Genomic DNA, 13,756 nt, shown 5'->3' with positions numbered 1-13,756 from the left:
ACTTTCACTGACTCGGAGATGCGAGTCGGACAGGGATGCTTGCCTCTGTTTGGTGATGCCCGTTTAGGCAAACAAAGCCACACCCAAGGCTGCGCCGAATTCGGGTTCGCAGGTTAACCGCGGACCATATCTTCTTCCTCGTTTTTCTCCAATTTATCTCGATAGGACTGAGATTTAGGATCTAAAGCTCGAAATCAAGACCGAAAGATGGCTGTGATTGATGATACGCAGAAATTCATGACAATAGGGGCCATGGAGGGCCTAAACAAGAGCTTCGAGGTAAGTTCTAACCTTGTAGATCTTGCGCAAATCGTATAACGATTCCTGACCAATTAAATGAATGTAGGAAGTAAGAATTGATGATTATCTTAAAGCGTATATGACTACAGGAAGGCCACCACAACCGTGCCCTCAAGAACCAGCATCGGATGTTGCGCGCTCAGCATTGGGCTTGCCGCCGCTATTCAAGCCGTACTCGGCTTCACCACCAGGAACATCCAGTTTATTGAGCTCAACGACCGCCACGACAACGTTGGCACCGGTCCCAACATGTCGCGACCCTTCTCAACTTCCTATCGGTCAAGAGTTTAAGCCAGCGAAAGTGGATTCTGAGACTTTTCATTCGATAGTAGCCGCGGCTGAATACGCGTTCTTTAGCCCAGAGGTGAGTGTTTTCATTCAACCAAAAGGCTAAACCAGTTGTTGATCCTCGATTTAGGAGCTACGATATTATGCCTATCTGAAGGGCAATAAACTTCCACCCCTGTCAGTCAAAATGGACCCCTTCGTCATGTCTACTGTCACCCCTACGTCCACTTCGACGGCCTCAACATTACCACCGACCGACTCTCGCGAGAAGATGGAAAGTATAGTCTGCCAACCGTTATTTGCAGACCACAGTTTTGAGGTAACTAATGACATATATCACACGAATGGGACGCGACTGATGATATCTTCTCTCCAGGAACTTCGGGTATTCTTTATGCTCGCGGGCAAAGAACTGAACAGCGCAGAGATTCGACAGTTCTTTAACCAACCCGCACCTGCCCCAATCGTACCCTCGACACCCGTGAGCAACCCACACATACCAGCGCCTATCATCGCCGCACCCGTCACTCCAGGACCACCGATATCAGCGACGCCTGGTCCAGCATTCAGCTTCAAGTTTGGGGCCTGATGGACCGACGGTATGTGCGATGGAATGGGCTTTACACCGTTTTCGTTCGCCACTTGTCACCAAACTGCCAGGAACTTGAATTTGGCACGCGCGTCGTCTCGCGTCGAGGATGGGTGACGCCGAGTTGGCAGCGGAGGCAACAGTGGCGAACGAGACGAATTGCGTTTCGAGATAGTCGCCTCGCGCGTCGGGGGTAATGTGTACTTAATTTGGCCGTGCTCTAATATACCTCATCGTCCTTGTTTAAATGCCAATCTAGGTTTCGGAGTCGGCGGGTGACTGCACCCGCAAAAATGGATTGTGATGAGCCGTTGCCCAATAACCTCGTCCTAACTAACAGTTTCTTCAAGCCCGCTCCCCCTCATATGTCGCTAGAAATAGAAGAGGTGGATACTGCCGACACTCTGGCCGAGGTAAAGTATTTTTGGCGCGACTAGAGACAACTGCTACAGCCTCTAATTTCAGTTACCAGTCCGTCCATTCACGTCCCTAGATCTCAATCAAAGGGTACTCTAAACCCTGGTCTCACTTTTGGTGCCTGGTCGTCGTTTTCTCCTTTGGTAAGCCCTGCCATGCTCAGAGGGGGTCCTGTTGGACGAATGCAAAGGGTAAGTGGGCGAGAACTTAGCCGCCTTCCCGCGATAGTTCCGTGGACTGTTTGCGTCTCGACACGTCCGGATGCGAAGAACCCCGAATTGAAAACAAAGCGTGCAGTTCTCGCCTCTTTCATGACTCCGTCGTTTTCGAGTGTCACAGTCGGGTGAGTCAGGCGCCAGACCGAGGTAACGACTGTCAACGATCGCTATCATTCTCAACGACATTCAACCACTGCGACTACCTTTGTCATAGAACCAATTTCTTCGTAAGCCAAATTACCGTCTGGAATTGCCAATTGGAACTAATTTCGCTCTTCTTCATGGTGTCGAGGGTTGATCCGTCCTTCCAGTGTTTCCACAGGGGCGCTTCCTTCGCGATCGTCTTTCCAAAACTGTCAACGTCTTTGCGCTAGATGGCGGTTGCGTCTAATAACTCGAATGTCCACCGGTATCCTGTGTATTCGGAAGTTCGGTGGGTCGACAAATGCCTCTATCTTTATCACTCGCCGAATCCGAAATACAGAGCTATTCCCAGAGCTGCCCGTCAATTTTAGCGATCCTTGATGGGCGCCTTTCAATATTTGAATCGAAAACGGTAACAGCACGCGGGAGGAACCCTGGTGAGGTCATTCGGTTGTGCTGTTCCATGATGATACTCATCTTCGATTATCAGGTTTCATCCCTGCCCGAATGATGCATCGAACAGTTGGCGCTGGAATGTGGAAAAGAAGCACTCACTGCTTGCACGTTCTCTTCACGAAGTACTTCGTAGCGATGCTGGCTTCGCGAACTCCAAGGCTGAATCGACGGCAAGATGTTTGCATCTATATATAGAGCAACGACTTCCTGTTTCTGAAGGCAGGATTTTTCGCCGTTGGTACCAAATGGGCGTAGTGGGATGTCAATTCCGTAACTGACCCACGTTCTGTCGTCGGAAATGTCGCAGCTTTGGGACTGTGTTGAAGGTGTACCGCCCCCGAAAATTGTGGTATGATCAAACTCTGCCACTGAGCCTGACAGAAGGGGTATGTTACGAGGCACACGGAGAGGGCAATACGGTACCGTCGCAGCAGATTCTCATCCAGAGAGGAGAAGAGTTGATTTACGTTCACAGATACTGCCATTTGGACGATTAACTGGTGATTCATTCTGTCTAGAATGGGTCTGTGTATGTTTTTCATCAGTCACTTTTGTCCAGATGGAATTGTCCCTTGATAAGAGGAGAGTATAGGAGCTATAAAGACTCGACCCACTGAAGTCTCTCTCATACTGGGTTCATCCATCCTCTTTTCTCCCTTCTTCTTGGGACTTATCATATTTTACCGCGTCGCCATGTCCAGGAAACTTTTCTCTCTCGCCTACTTGGCTGTTGTACTGGTCAGTGTCGCAGGTCAAATCCTTGGCCCGACCAGTACCATGACGGTCTCGAACATTGACGCGAGCCCTGACGGTTTCAATCGCCCGTACGTCCAACCACCCCTCTGCTTCCTTCATGGCGTTTAACTCACCTATCCTGACGATAGCGTCGTTGCTGTAAATGGCCAACATCCTGGGCCCCTTGTACGGGCGAACAAGGTGAGCGATGTTATCCATCTCTTGCTAACATCGATGATCCTAAACAGAAAACCTTCAGGGTGACAACTTCCGAATCAACGTTGTCAACGACCTTAATGATCCCACTATGCTTCGGCAGACGAGTGTGGTACGTCAAACATCTGGTCTACAACGAAGATTGGAGTGCTTCATGGTGACGGCTCTACAAAACAGCATTGGCACGGAGTGTTCCAGCACGGCACAGCCTGGGCAGATGGCCCCGACGGAGTCACTCAGTGCCCGATCGCTCAGAACGGAGAGTCGTTTGAGTACAGGTTCAATGCTGGAAATGAAGCTGGCACATTCTGGTACCACTCTCATTTCGGTAAGTTGCCAAAGTGCAAGCTGTTCGTTGCAGTGTCTCATACCCGACTAGGAACTCAATATTGCGACGGATTGAGAGGCCCGCTCGTGATCTACGATCCGAATGACCCGCACAGGAACCTTTACGATGGTAAGCGTTATTTCATTTCATTCCTAGGGAAGACATTCTGACAATTATCCTATCGCGGACCTTCAGTTGACAATGGTGAGCCTAAATATAGAGAAAGTGATGCCGTTCGCCAACTTATGACATCGATCGTGTAGCCGACACTGTCATTACCTTGGTAGACTGGTAAGATTAGTATCCAGTACAACCGGTGTTCTTTCGTTAACCACGAGTCTAGGTACCACCTACAGGCACCCTCTATTGAGGGGCCTGCGCTTTCCGACGCGACCTTGATCAACGGCAAAGGTCGACGCCCGGGAGGACCAGAGACTGACATCGCAATCGTCAACGTCCAACGGAACCGGCGCTACAGATTCCGACTTGTGTCAATGTCGTGCGATCCCAACTACAAGTTCTCCATTGACGGACACAAGTTGACTGTCATCGAAGCTGACGGACAGTTGACCGAGCCTCTCATGGTCGACGAAATCCAGATCTTCGCAGGTGAGAACTACCCATCCAGGTTTTCTTGTCATCGAAGAGGCGATAATTCTGACTGTTCCGTACCCGTCACAGGTCAGCGCTACTCATTTGTCCTCAGTGCGAATAGGCCTGTCGGAAATTACTGGATCCGTGCGATCCCCAACGTTGGAAGCAACAATCTCCCAAATTTCTCTTCTGGAGGTATCAACTCGGCGATTCTGCGCTATGCTGGCGCTCCCAATGCCAATCCCACCAGCACTCCTGTCACTAACCCCGTTGCGCTTCACGAATCCAACCTCCATGCCCTCTTGAACCCTGGTGCCCCAGGAGGAAGTGGTCCGGCCGACGAGAACATTGTGCTTCAGATGGGCCTTGGACCTGCCGGCTTCGAGATCAACGGTGTTACCTGGGCCAATCCCGACAGCCCTGTCATGGTTCAAATCATGAACGGCGTCCCACCTGCTGATATTGTTCCCAGTGGTGCGATCCATACTTTGCCTCGAAACCGTGTTGTCGAAGTATCCATCCCTGGATTCGAGCTCGCTGGACCTGTGAGTTGTCTTCGGCTTCTTCGGGTATCGGGGTCTAACTGAAATTTCCCGATAGCATCCTTTCCACCTGCACGGCGTGAGTCTAGGTCTTTGATGGCTGACATCGCATAAAAGCTCATTGTAACTGCCGTTTATTAGCATGCCTTCAGCGTTGTGAGAAGTGCGGGCAGCAGCACTTACAACTATGAGAATCCCGTCCGCCGCGACGTTGTCGACGTTGGAGGTGCAAGCGACAACGTCACCATTCGCTTCACCACGGATAACCCAGGACCTTGGTTCTTCCATTGGTATGTGTTCACCATCTCTTCTTGCTGGCCGACACTGATCCAACTGTCTTCTATCAATACTTCAGCCACATTGAGTTCCACCTCGTCCTGTAAGAATCCAGCTCTTCTGAACGTTTCTTTCAGTCTCTTACCTTTCGGATATAGTGGCCTCGCTATGGTCTTCATGGAAGCTCCCAGTGACATTCCTTCAACCAGCCCACCTCCCCGTGAGTTCCTTCCACTCATGTCTAAATCTGATTCTAATAATATCTTCAGCTTCCTGGAGTGAGCTCTGCCCCAAATTTGAAAGCCTCCCGGCCTCAGCCACCTCTATCCAAATTGTCCCCACTCCTTAAAGTCATAGCACATAGCCATACCGACACCCGTTACGCATCTGGGATCAGCTAGTTCCCTTCATCCAGTTGCCCACAATATCGGCGCCAAGTGATATTTATTATTAAATGATTGACACTTAATTCCTTGTCGTAGCTTTCGGGCTCGTTTGTACATATACCGAAAGCAATTAATAGCGTTTTCCCCAATGACCCCCCCCCCCCCCCCTGGGATTCTGGGAAGCTTCAAGTTTGAAAAGACAGGGGCTCTCTGTCCAAATGCGGAAAGGCTTCGGGATTAACGGAGGACTCATCCGTGCGGAGTTCGACTCTTACTCGTGCCTTCCTTTCAACCACCACCAACTTGGCAATGGCCACTTACTCTCATTTCCTAGACTTACCATCAGAGCTCCAGGTTAAAATACTGAGCTCTTTAGATCCAGAAGGCATCGTCTCTGTACGGCAGGTAAAGCTTCGGAAAAATTAAAACCTGTTCCCCATGTCCAAGGGCTGACTCCTTTGACATTTCGCAGACTTGCAAACACCTCCGCGATGTCGAGAAGACTTTTCATGATGCGATTTGGAAGGGCTGTCTGACGCAAATGACCCTCAAGCATCCCTTGTTTCCTCCCACTTTCCAGACCCCGATCTCTTCGAAATGCCTCGAGTCCATAGCCCGAAGGGTATCATGTTTGGAGCCCACGTTCCTTCAATACCGTAATGGCCACCAGTCACGGAGCGAGCTCCAGCCGGTTCCCAGTTTCCAATGGGACATTTGGCACGACCATCTGGTCGATGTGGAGATTGACGAAGTCTACCTCCTCCCGGGCGGCCGATTCCTTCTGATTGTCACAGAATTGTGGCTTCAAGTCTGGGACCTAGCGCCATTCCTCGAGAGCCATGAAGCTCCGGCCTTTATCAAAAGGTTCCCCGTTCCCCTTTCCCCTACATCCACGGTAATGGCCACAAGCGATGGCGATGCTGCAACGGTTCAAATCTTATTGGCTTTTGAGGACTTTGAACTTGAGGATGACGATGGGTATCCAACCAATGCGCCTACTGTCGAACTGCGAAGGCGTTTCCAGTGGTACGTGCCACCTTCTGGCTCTCCTTGCGTACCCAACATTAATGCAGTCCGCCAGTCACCTGGAAGATTCGGACGAGGAATGGTGGTCGGTATTCGTGATGTACGAACTCCGTTTCTCGGGAAAGGAGCCTCAGTTGACCAAGCTGGGGGATATCGGGCTTATTCGAGATCTGGACTCCCAAGCTGAACTGGACGACCTGAACATCCTCACTGACAATCGAGCTCTGTTATTTGTGGATGGCTCCATGGTTGTGTGGGACTTCAAAAACCATTCCTACCATGCCTGGCGAGTGACGGAACGAGAATATGACCCTCAGGACATTACAGTCAGTCGCACGTTGCTCAGTTTCCGCTCGTTAAAAGTTGATCCCTTTCTTTCGATCCAGGTATTCACTTCGCAGGGCATCGTCTTTTACCGCCAGAAAGGCGAGCTTGTTATGTTTGAGATACCCCCGCTTACTCCCATTCAGGATGCAAATCGCAAGCCCCAGATACTGCGGATTTCCTCCATTCCTTTTTCGCCATACTCCTCTCATATCATCCGTTTACCCCTCAGGCACGATCGCCTCACCTTCGACTCGAGCATGGAGCCTTACTCGGAGTCGAAAGCTACATGGGGCCTCAAGGACAGCGACAATATCGTTTTCTCAGTTCACGATTTCGACCGTAACGACACCATCACGACTTGGTATGGTCTTCTGGATGCCGCCCACCCTCGCACAAGCACGGTCAAGGCTTTAGGGCGAGAAAAGGTCGGTTATCACGACGAGAGCGCATACATAAGGACTATCAAGCGGGACTATGACAGCCGGGAACTTGTGGCCTCTTTGTGTCAACACCCTCGGCTGGGGAGCAAGCATGTTTGGGATGTTTCCGTTTTCGCTTGCCTCTCCTCTCGCTACAGCGTCACTCAGGAAGATTCATCTCTGGAAATTAAACCATTGTATCCAATTCGACTGGCGGATGTTCCATCGGAAACCTGTACCTTCGACTTCGACCCGTTTTCCGGAATTTTAGTTGCAGCGGGATATGGCTCTGTTCGAGTTATTGATATCGCACGACCGTCCTTACCTTCTTCGTCTCTTGACTGATCTTGATTCCTGTAAATAATTCTTGTCACGACCAATGTCAGGAGACCTACGCCGTACACACTTTAATAATCACGATAACTTGAACTCATCCTCTCCTTAGCCCTAATCGCGTATTTCTACCATCGACCCCTGAATCCAACCTGAATCGCAATCCACATTCGAAATAGGGGCTGTATGACGTCACTCTCCATGAAAGTCTCCTCCCCTCCCCCGCCTGACGGGGTTGGACGACGATGGCTAGATTCGCCACTCTCACCTTCCTTCTCGTCTTTTTTCTTAGCATCTCTTGCCTCAAGTACTCCAATCTTCTGAGACTCGTGCGATCCCTCACACCGTTTACGCTCTTAGAACCCATGTCGAGACCTCCACCAGAGAGCAAAGCCTGGGTCAAGGAACGCCTCGAGTTTCTGTACACCCAACCTGGGCAGGCAGATGTAGAGGGTTACTCAAAACACTTCGAGAAAAGCTTCCAACCTACTGCCAAAGTCACATTGAATGGTGAAGCGATGACCTTGGACGATTTCAAGGAACAACTCCAGGCTTCGCAGGTTGCCACTACGAACGTCAAGATTGTTTGGCAGGATCTGGCAGGAAGGTGGGAAGGAGATAAGGTGTGTCTCTAGTATTGGATGTCAGATTGAGACGACACTGTGGCTGAGACTGCGACAGATTGTCATCGAGGGAAGTTTCGAGGTTACACGCACGATGAAATTCAGGGTTCGCGTCGGTCCTGCACAGAATGTTCAACTCAATAGCTTCACGGCTCAGTGAGTTGTGTTGTATCCGCTCTCAGTCTATCCCACTAATGTCTGATCTGACACAGCCTTCTCCCTGTCGAGAAAGATGAATTCGCGATTAGCAAATTTGACCTCAGGATGGAGAATAGATCAAAGCCCATACAACTCCAAGGTGAGCAGTGCTACGGTGAAACCTACCAGGGATTCAAGATGGTTAATGGTACCGGTGTTAAAGGTGTATCGCAACTTTCACAGAATTGATTCCACAGTAAATAGTATGGCTATGGCGATGTCGTTGGGAGAAGTGGGCGAATGAAGTCGTAAATTCGAATCGGGCAGCCAAGAGCCCGAGGGCCAGCTACAACCAGGATGCCAGAGAAAGGGTCAAAGTCGCAAACCGTCGCGTTCGAGTGAACGGGCGCCAGGGTGATGAGCGGCTTTCCTTCCGTTTCCTGCGCTGACTGTGCAGTGGATGAACCATCGTACCGCGAAGAAATGGAGGCGTATGCCTTGACGTCCACATGCCCCCGAGTGTCATCATCCAACTCCAAATCCTCCCACAAGGATGCTGTGACGAGCCGTCCGCGGTAAGGCCTGACGACTTCACCAATTCCAAACATATTGGGTGGATAGGTATGCTTCTCGGATGCAGCTACTGAGACGGTGGCTGCGCTTGACGCCGGGGGGTCGGGGAGGTTGTACCAGATCGTCTCGAGCCAGTTCTCGTGGTAGTCCCGCACTGCATAAGGACCTTTCCTAGCACTGTCCAAGCCCCAAGTGCCGACGTCGTCGAAAAAGATGGAATATTGACCAAAGTCATGAAGCTCCGGAAGACGTATTCGCTGAGGGTGGGGAACAGGGGAGGCTAACAGCGCCGATTTTCGTAAGGCGCGGGGTCGATCACCAAGAGGTGTAAGTGGTGGGATGGGATACACCAAGAACTCGATACCTCTCAGGACGTAGACATGTCCGTTCGACGAGAAGATCTGATGGTATGACGCGTGAGCTAGGACATTATTCAGACACTGGAACCTACCTCGAGTACTGGTCTGAAAGGCGATGCGCCGTGGACCAACCAGGCAGCGTATGTGCCATTGACAAAGTCCCAGACGAGGAGAGCATCGTCGATATACATTATCGCCATGTTCTCCGCGAATGTGAAGAGGTCCTTGGACCCTGCGGCGTACTCCCTGACGAAAGCAACCTCGCCGAGTTTGACGAATGTGGGTTCATCTCCTGCGATTCGCAATTCGTACGCGGTGTTGATGTCAAATTCTTCATTGGCATTCACTCCACTGGTTGTGAATAATAAGAAAGGGGCAAGCGGGATAGAGCTTGAATGTGAGTCGGTGACTCACTATGCTTCAAAACGGCCACTGTCGGCCTCCAATTCATCGAAATTGTCTTCCAGAAGGATGAAAACCCTGTCCTTGCTGCCCATCGCCGTAAAGGCGCGAGAGGATAAAGAGGCGGGGATAGAGAACGACTTGACGATGATAGGCATGGCAAATCGTTCATGGTAAGGCGCTAAATCCCAGACCTGGAGGTCTTTGTCACCAAGGGCTAGAATGAAACGACCACCGGGAAGTAAAAAGACGCCGTTAAATCCAGCTGCCGAATTTTCACGAGACTCTAGATCAAGGGTCTTGAAGGCGAGTGGTTCTGCACCAGGATCTCTTTGCTTGGCTTCCAATATGGGCTCCATCAACGAGGCTCGCCTTGCCATCGATTCCAAAGCCTTAGAGGACAGCGTCGGGAATTGGAATGTGGGCAGAAACAGAGGGCTCCCAGAGCACAGTATTTCGACGCATTGCTGCCAGATAGAAAGATGGAAAGATCTCTCTAACGTATGAAAGTGTCTGCAAGTCTTTCGGCATCGCTGTCAGTTTCAATGGAATGTCGCATGAAAACAAACGCCATTACCTGCCTGAAGGCGACGATACCCTCAGGGTCCAAATAGGCGAAGATTTGAACCTGAAGTTCGAGGGGAAGTCCTGTCAAAGACATCTTCGCGGTCCTAGATCGTGGACGTTCAAGTCAAGCCGTGGCAGGCCAAAGAATGCAGCCGTGTGCCAGCGCGCGGCTATCACCCTGATGTAATGACTATTCTTTCTCCGACACTCGGCAACACCGGCACTGTGCCCATGGTGAAACCTGCGAAGCTCTGATGAACGACAACTCAAATCAAGGTGGAAATTGTGCATGGTATAGGCTGGACAACGCAGAACCCTTGGGGAAAGGAACAGAGACGCCACCAACTCGACAGGCTACGTATATGGGACTTGGAGGTTCAGATTTTGGTTGGATGTACGCAAGTTAAACAGCCTTTCCCGCACAGTCGCTCTAACACGTCCAGCTACCACAAGGTGGAAATACCTGATCATAAATGAGAACGGGAGTGACACGGAGGCGGAAGGTGAAGGTGCTTACTTGCGGGAACTGGGGGAGAACCTTGTTCCAATAATCACAGACTGAATCAACTTGATGATGATCCCCAGGTAACGCTCGGGTCGTGGAAAGACCAAGGATGGCCAGGGTCGTTGGATCTCTTGTGTCGTATTTCTTCCAACCCGGGATCTGTGGCCCCCTATACGGATCTGTCATATAACATTTGAATCGATCCGATATTCATACCGAGATAGAAATCTTTCTACCTTTGATAAAGTTCGTCCAAGCAGCGACCATCAAATCTGAGATGGCAATCTGCTCTGGGGTAGCTCCGACAAAAGGTGGTGATAGAACGATCGTCCTCCATTGACCCATGACGAACCGAATGATACCACCGTGGAAGGCGCCAATCCGTACCCCGCGAGAGTTGAGGTTTGGCGCAACGTGGTCCCACCTATAGCGCCAGACTGGAAGTCTGAGGTCTTCAGTTCGATGCTTGGCTAGATTACTGGCTAGACAGAGCATATGTGCATCTCGCCACATGCCTGCCGAAGCATTGTAAGCCGAAGGATATTCTTCCGAAGGAACTGGATAGAGCTTTTGAAGAACGTCGATGTCGGTGAACGGGAAATTGAGGTTGTTACTTTTGCTGAGGTATATTCAGCCTTTTTGTCTTATCCGATGATTTTTGAGAACCTACCTGTAGGCAACAATATCGTCTAAATATGCTGTAGGCTCTCCTTCTACAATCAAAGTACCTTCGTCCTGATGGTCGTCGTCATATTTCATCCCATATCATTCATTACTGGACTTTCCGTACCTTGTTTGTCCCGACCAGAAGGGGGATGCGAGCTGTGCGACCTCTTCTGGTTTGGTGCACAAAACTGCTAGAAGGTCAGTGACGACTGGGGCGAACGTCTTTGAGAGCAACGCACTCTTTCCAAATAGTGACATTGTCCGTGACGGGCTGGAACTGTGCCTTCGTGTCTAAGAGAGCCCTTCGAAGTTCGTCTCCCGACTTCCTCCTTAAACAGTCAAGCTGGCCACGACCGGAGGGGCAATTCAGAGCAGTGGAAACTTTGGAAAGCTCTTGGTTTTCTGGCCACATCGGCTGAGCAGCTTTTGTTCAGAAGCAGTCAGCGCGAGGGTGATACGGGGACGGGCAGAAAGTATTACTTACTGTCCCCACTTTGCATAATAGCCGCACGGATGAGCGAGTTGCGCGGATAGGCAGTCATATACAGATTGGTCATTTCTACCGAAGGATTAGAACCGAGTTGGAGGCACTGTTCGGAAGTCTCACCTCCACCGACAGACTCGCCTATGAGAAAAGACAGCGTTTAGTTATGCCTTCCAGTCAGAGTTCTAACGTTCAGTGCGTACCGCCTAGTGTGATCTTATTTGGATCCCCTCCAAAGCGACGTACGTTCGCGTAGAGCCATTCCACCGCGACTCTGGTATCCAACAATCCGAGATTCTGAGTTTTGCCTTCTCTAGCAATCTCCGAAGCGTGAGGATAGCCAAACAGAGACAGTCGGTAATTATAGCTGGCGAAAATGATACCCTGTTTGCAATTCCAGATCATGCTTCTCGACAACCAGAAGTCATGCGAGTCCTTACCCTAGCCGCTAAATACGATCCGTCAATTTTGGGGTCGGAAGATGCACCACTGTCGAAACCTCCGCCGCTGTGCCACTTCATGGTCAGCCTCGCAGAGATCCAGTTTACGGCACTTACTGCGAATAGAGGTACACAGCCAAACCGGAGGCGTTGACTGGGGCGATTATATTAATCCGTAGACAGTCTTCGCTTTGAACCTCGGTCCCGTTTCCACCGTACTCCCTATAATGCGTCGGAAATTCTCCTTTTGACAAACCGGCGTTAGGTTAGGCCCACCTTCCCTGCAAGCATGCTGGACCATATTCCGAAGCATTGAACACAGATCTTGGCTTGGGATTGAGGGCGACTGGTGGCTTCCATCGATTTCGACCAGCCGTAGTTTGGGCGAACGGAATTCCCAGCCATTTGTGCAAAGGCACTGAGGTAGTGGCGGAGTCGAGGTAACCTTCAACCGAACCGGAGGTGGTCCTCACGAGCAGTGATGAGGTCGATGATGACGTTGACGGCGGCGAGTTTTCTCCATCTTGAGCATGAACTGAGATGGCAAAGAGAGCCAAAGCACTATTAAGCGCTACTTTGCGAAAGATCATTTCGGGGTAGGAGGGAATGAATGAGGCGTTGGGGCACTGGCAGGTATTCTGGATTTTATTGTCGGTTAGATGTCGGACCTGCAGAAGCTCGTATTGGCCCTTCGATCTTCTGCATTAGCTAAGGCTTGGAAGGGTGTCACAAGTGAGAAAGAAATGTAGCTTCGAAGAATTCCAAGCCGTCTGATTCTGAAGTCAGCGTCTGCCCGCGTCCTCGTTTAGGCGCCCGATGAGGCATTCGGGCCGTCTGCTTTATATATCTCCGCTTGGATTCAAGAAGCGCCCATCCCTGGATCGCCCGAGGACCCACAACTGCAGCACCCAAGATCATCAAGTATATACCATACACATAGGTGTTTTCAGCCAATAAGCTTCGTACCTCGATAATGGCTATCAGGTTCTGCGAACGGAAATATCACTTATTTGTGGGGCAACTTCCTTCCTGAAGTCATACCCAACATGGATTGATGTTGAGGAGTCCTTCCTTGCGGGCGGCGATGGCTCGAGCCCACTTCATCCAATGCTCAGACCAACATTGGATAGGGATTTATGGCCGACTAAAAGCGAATTATTATCGTGACATGGACTTACTTCGTCCCACCCCCCCGAAGGTGTATCCCTCGGTATGAAAATCAGCGCTCGGGATGGAAGAAATCGAAAAGCAGAACGGCGTCTGGGGCAAGGGTATCGACCAAAGTGTATCATTACCACAGGAATGCTGCTAGACAACCTCCATGGACTGTACCGCCCCCGAAAGGAGGTTATAGCCAGGCTGTGTCTTAGCTCGCTTTATGATGAGGATCAATGTCAACATCAAC

General features: G+C 50.6%; 6 protein-coding genes across 6 annotated transcripts; 4 read left to right on the top strand and 2 right to left on the bottom strand.

Annotated features, from left to right (window-relative positions):
* Nucleotides 1-133: 133 nt before the first annotated feature.
* Nucleotides 134-1,177, top strand: CC1G_05999 (hypothetical protein; the record flags this gene model as incomplete). The annotated part of the gene is made up of 4 exons (XM_001829738.2): nucleotides 134-279; nucleotides 347-664; nucleotides 719-907; nucleotides 965-1,177. Exons 1-4 carry the CDS (start codon nucleotides 208-210, stop codon nucleotides 1,175-1,177), a joined length of 792 nt encoding a protein of 263 aa, XP_001829790.1. The 5' UTR covers nucleotides 134-207.
* Nucleotides 1,178-3,105: 1,928 nt separating this feature from the next.
* Nucleotides 3,106-5,452, top strand: CC1G_05998 (laccase 5; the record flags this gene model as incomplete). The annotated part of the gene is made up of 13 exons (XM_001829737.2): nucleotides 3,106-3,236; nucleotides 3,297-3,348; nucleotides 3,407-3,475; nucleotides 3,541-3,691; nucleotides 3,807-3,820; nucleotides 3,848-3,895; nucleotides 3,979-4,300; nucleotides 4,373-4,830; nucleotides 4,886-4,906; nucleotides 4,969-5,117; nucleotides 5,183-5,206; nucleotides 5,241-5,323; nucleotides 5,373-5,452. The coding sequence occupies 13 exons, from the start codon at nucleotides 3,106-3,108 to the stop codon at nucleotides 5,450-5,452; spliced, it is 1,602 nt and encodes a 533-aa protein (XP_001829789.2).
* Nucleotides 5,453-5,798: 346 nt separating this feature from the next.
* Nucleotides 5,799-7,606, top strand: CC1G_14075 (hypothetical protein; the record flags this gene model as incomplete). The annotated part of the gene is made up of 4 exons (XM_002911497.1): nucleotides 5,799-5,894; nucleotides 5,962-6,515; nucleotides 6,571-6,841; nucleotides 6,902-7,606. 4 exons carry the CDS (start codon nucleotides 5,799-5,801, stop codon nucleotides 7,604-7,606), a joined length of 1,626 nt encoding a protein of 541 aa, XP_002911543.1.
* Nucleotides 7,607-7,839: 233 nt separating this feature from the next.
* Nucleotides 7,840-8,561, top strand: CC1G_14074 (hypothetical protein; the record flags this gene model as incomplete). Its single annotated transcript, XM_002911496.1, has 4 exons — nucleotides 7,840-8,217; nucleotides 8,276-8,373; nucleotides 8,430-8,515; nucleotides 8,545-8,561. The coding sequence occupies 4 exons, from the start codon at nucleotides 7,840-7,842 to the stop codon at nucleotides 8,559-8,561; spliced, it is 579 nt and encodes a 192-aa protein (XP_002911542.1).
* A 63-nt stretch (nucleotides 8,562-8,624) lies between these two features.
* On the bottom strand, nucleotides 8,625-10,350 carry CC1G_05996 (hypothetical protein; the record flags this gene model as incomplete). Its single annotated transcript, XM_001829735.2, has 4 exons — nucleotides 8,625-9,329; nucleotides 9,380-9,638; nucleotides 9,702-10,210; nucleotides 10,267-10,350. The coding sequence occupies 4 exons, from the start codon at nucleotides 10,348-10,350 to the stop codon at nucleotides 8,625-8,627; spliced, it is 1,557 nt and encodes a 518-aa protein (XP_001829787.2).
* A 336-nt stretch (nucleotides 10,351-10,686) lies between these two features.
* CC1G_05995 (carboxylesterase) lies at nucleotides 10,687-12,941 on the bottom strand (the record flags this gene model as incomplete). The annotated part of the gene is made up of 12 exons (XM_001829734.2): nucleotides 10,687-10,719; nucleotides 10,774-10,940; nucleotides 10,998-11,380; nucleotides 11,432-11,496; nucleotides 11,552-11,615; nucleotides 11,667-11,850; nucleotides 11,912-11,986; nucleotides 12,035-12,052; nucleotides 12,115-12,295; nucleotides 12,352-12,418; nucleotides 12,469-12,573; nucleotides 12,628-12,941. 12 exons carry the CDS (start codon nucleotides 12,939-12,941, stop codon nucleotides 10,687-10,689), a joined length of 1,656 nt encoding a protein of 551 aa, XP_001829786.2.
* Between the last annotated feature and the right edge of the window lie 815 nt (nucleotides 12,942-13,756).

Source organism: Coprinopsis cinerea (genome assembly GCF_000182895.1).
Source record: "Coprinopsis cinerea okayama7#130 chromosome 3 map unlocalized cont3.3, whole genome shotgun sequence".
Classification (NCBI taxonomy): Eukaryota; Fungi; Basidiomycota; class Agaricomycetes; order Agaricales; family Psathyrellaceae; genus Coprinopsis; species Coprinopsis cinerea.
This window is presented reverse-complemented; position numbering and strand designations above follow the sequence as displayed.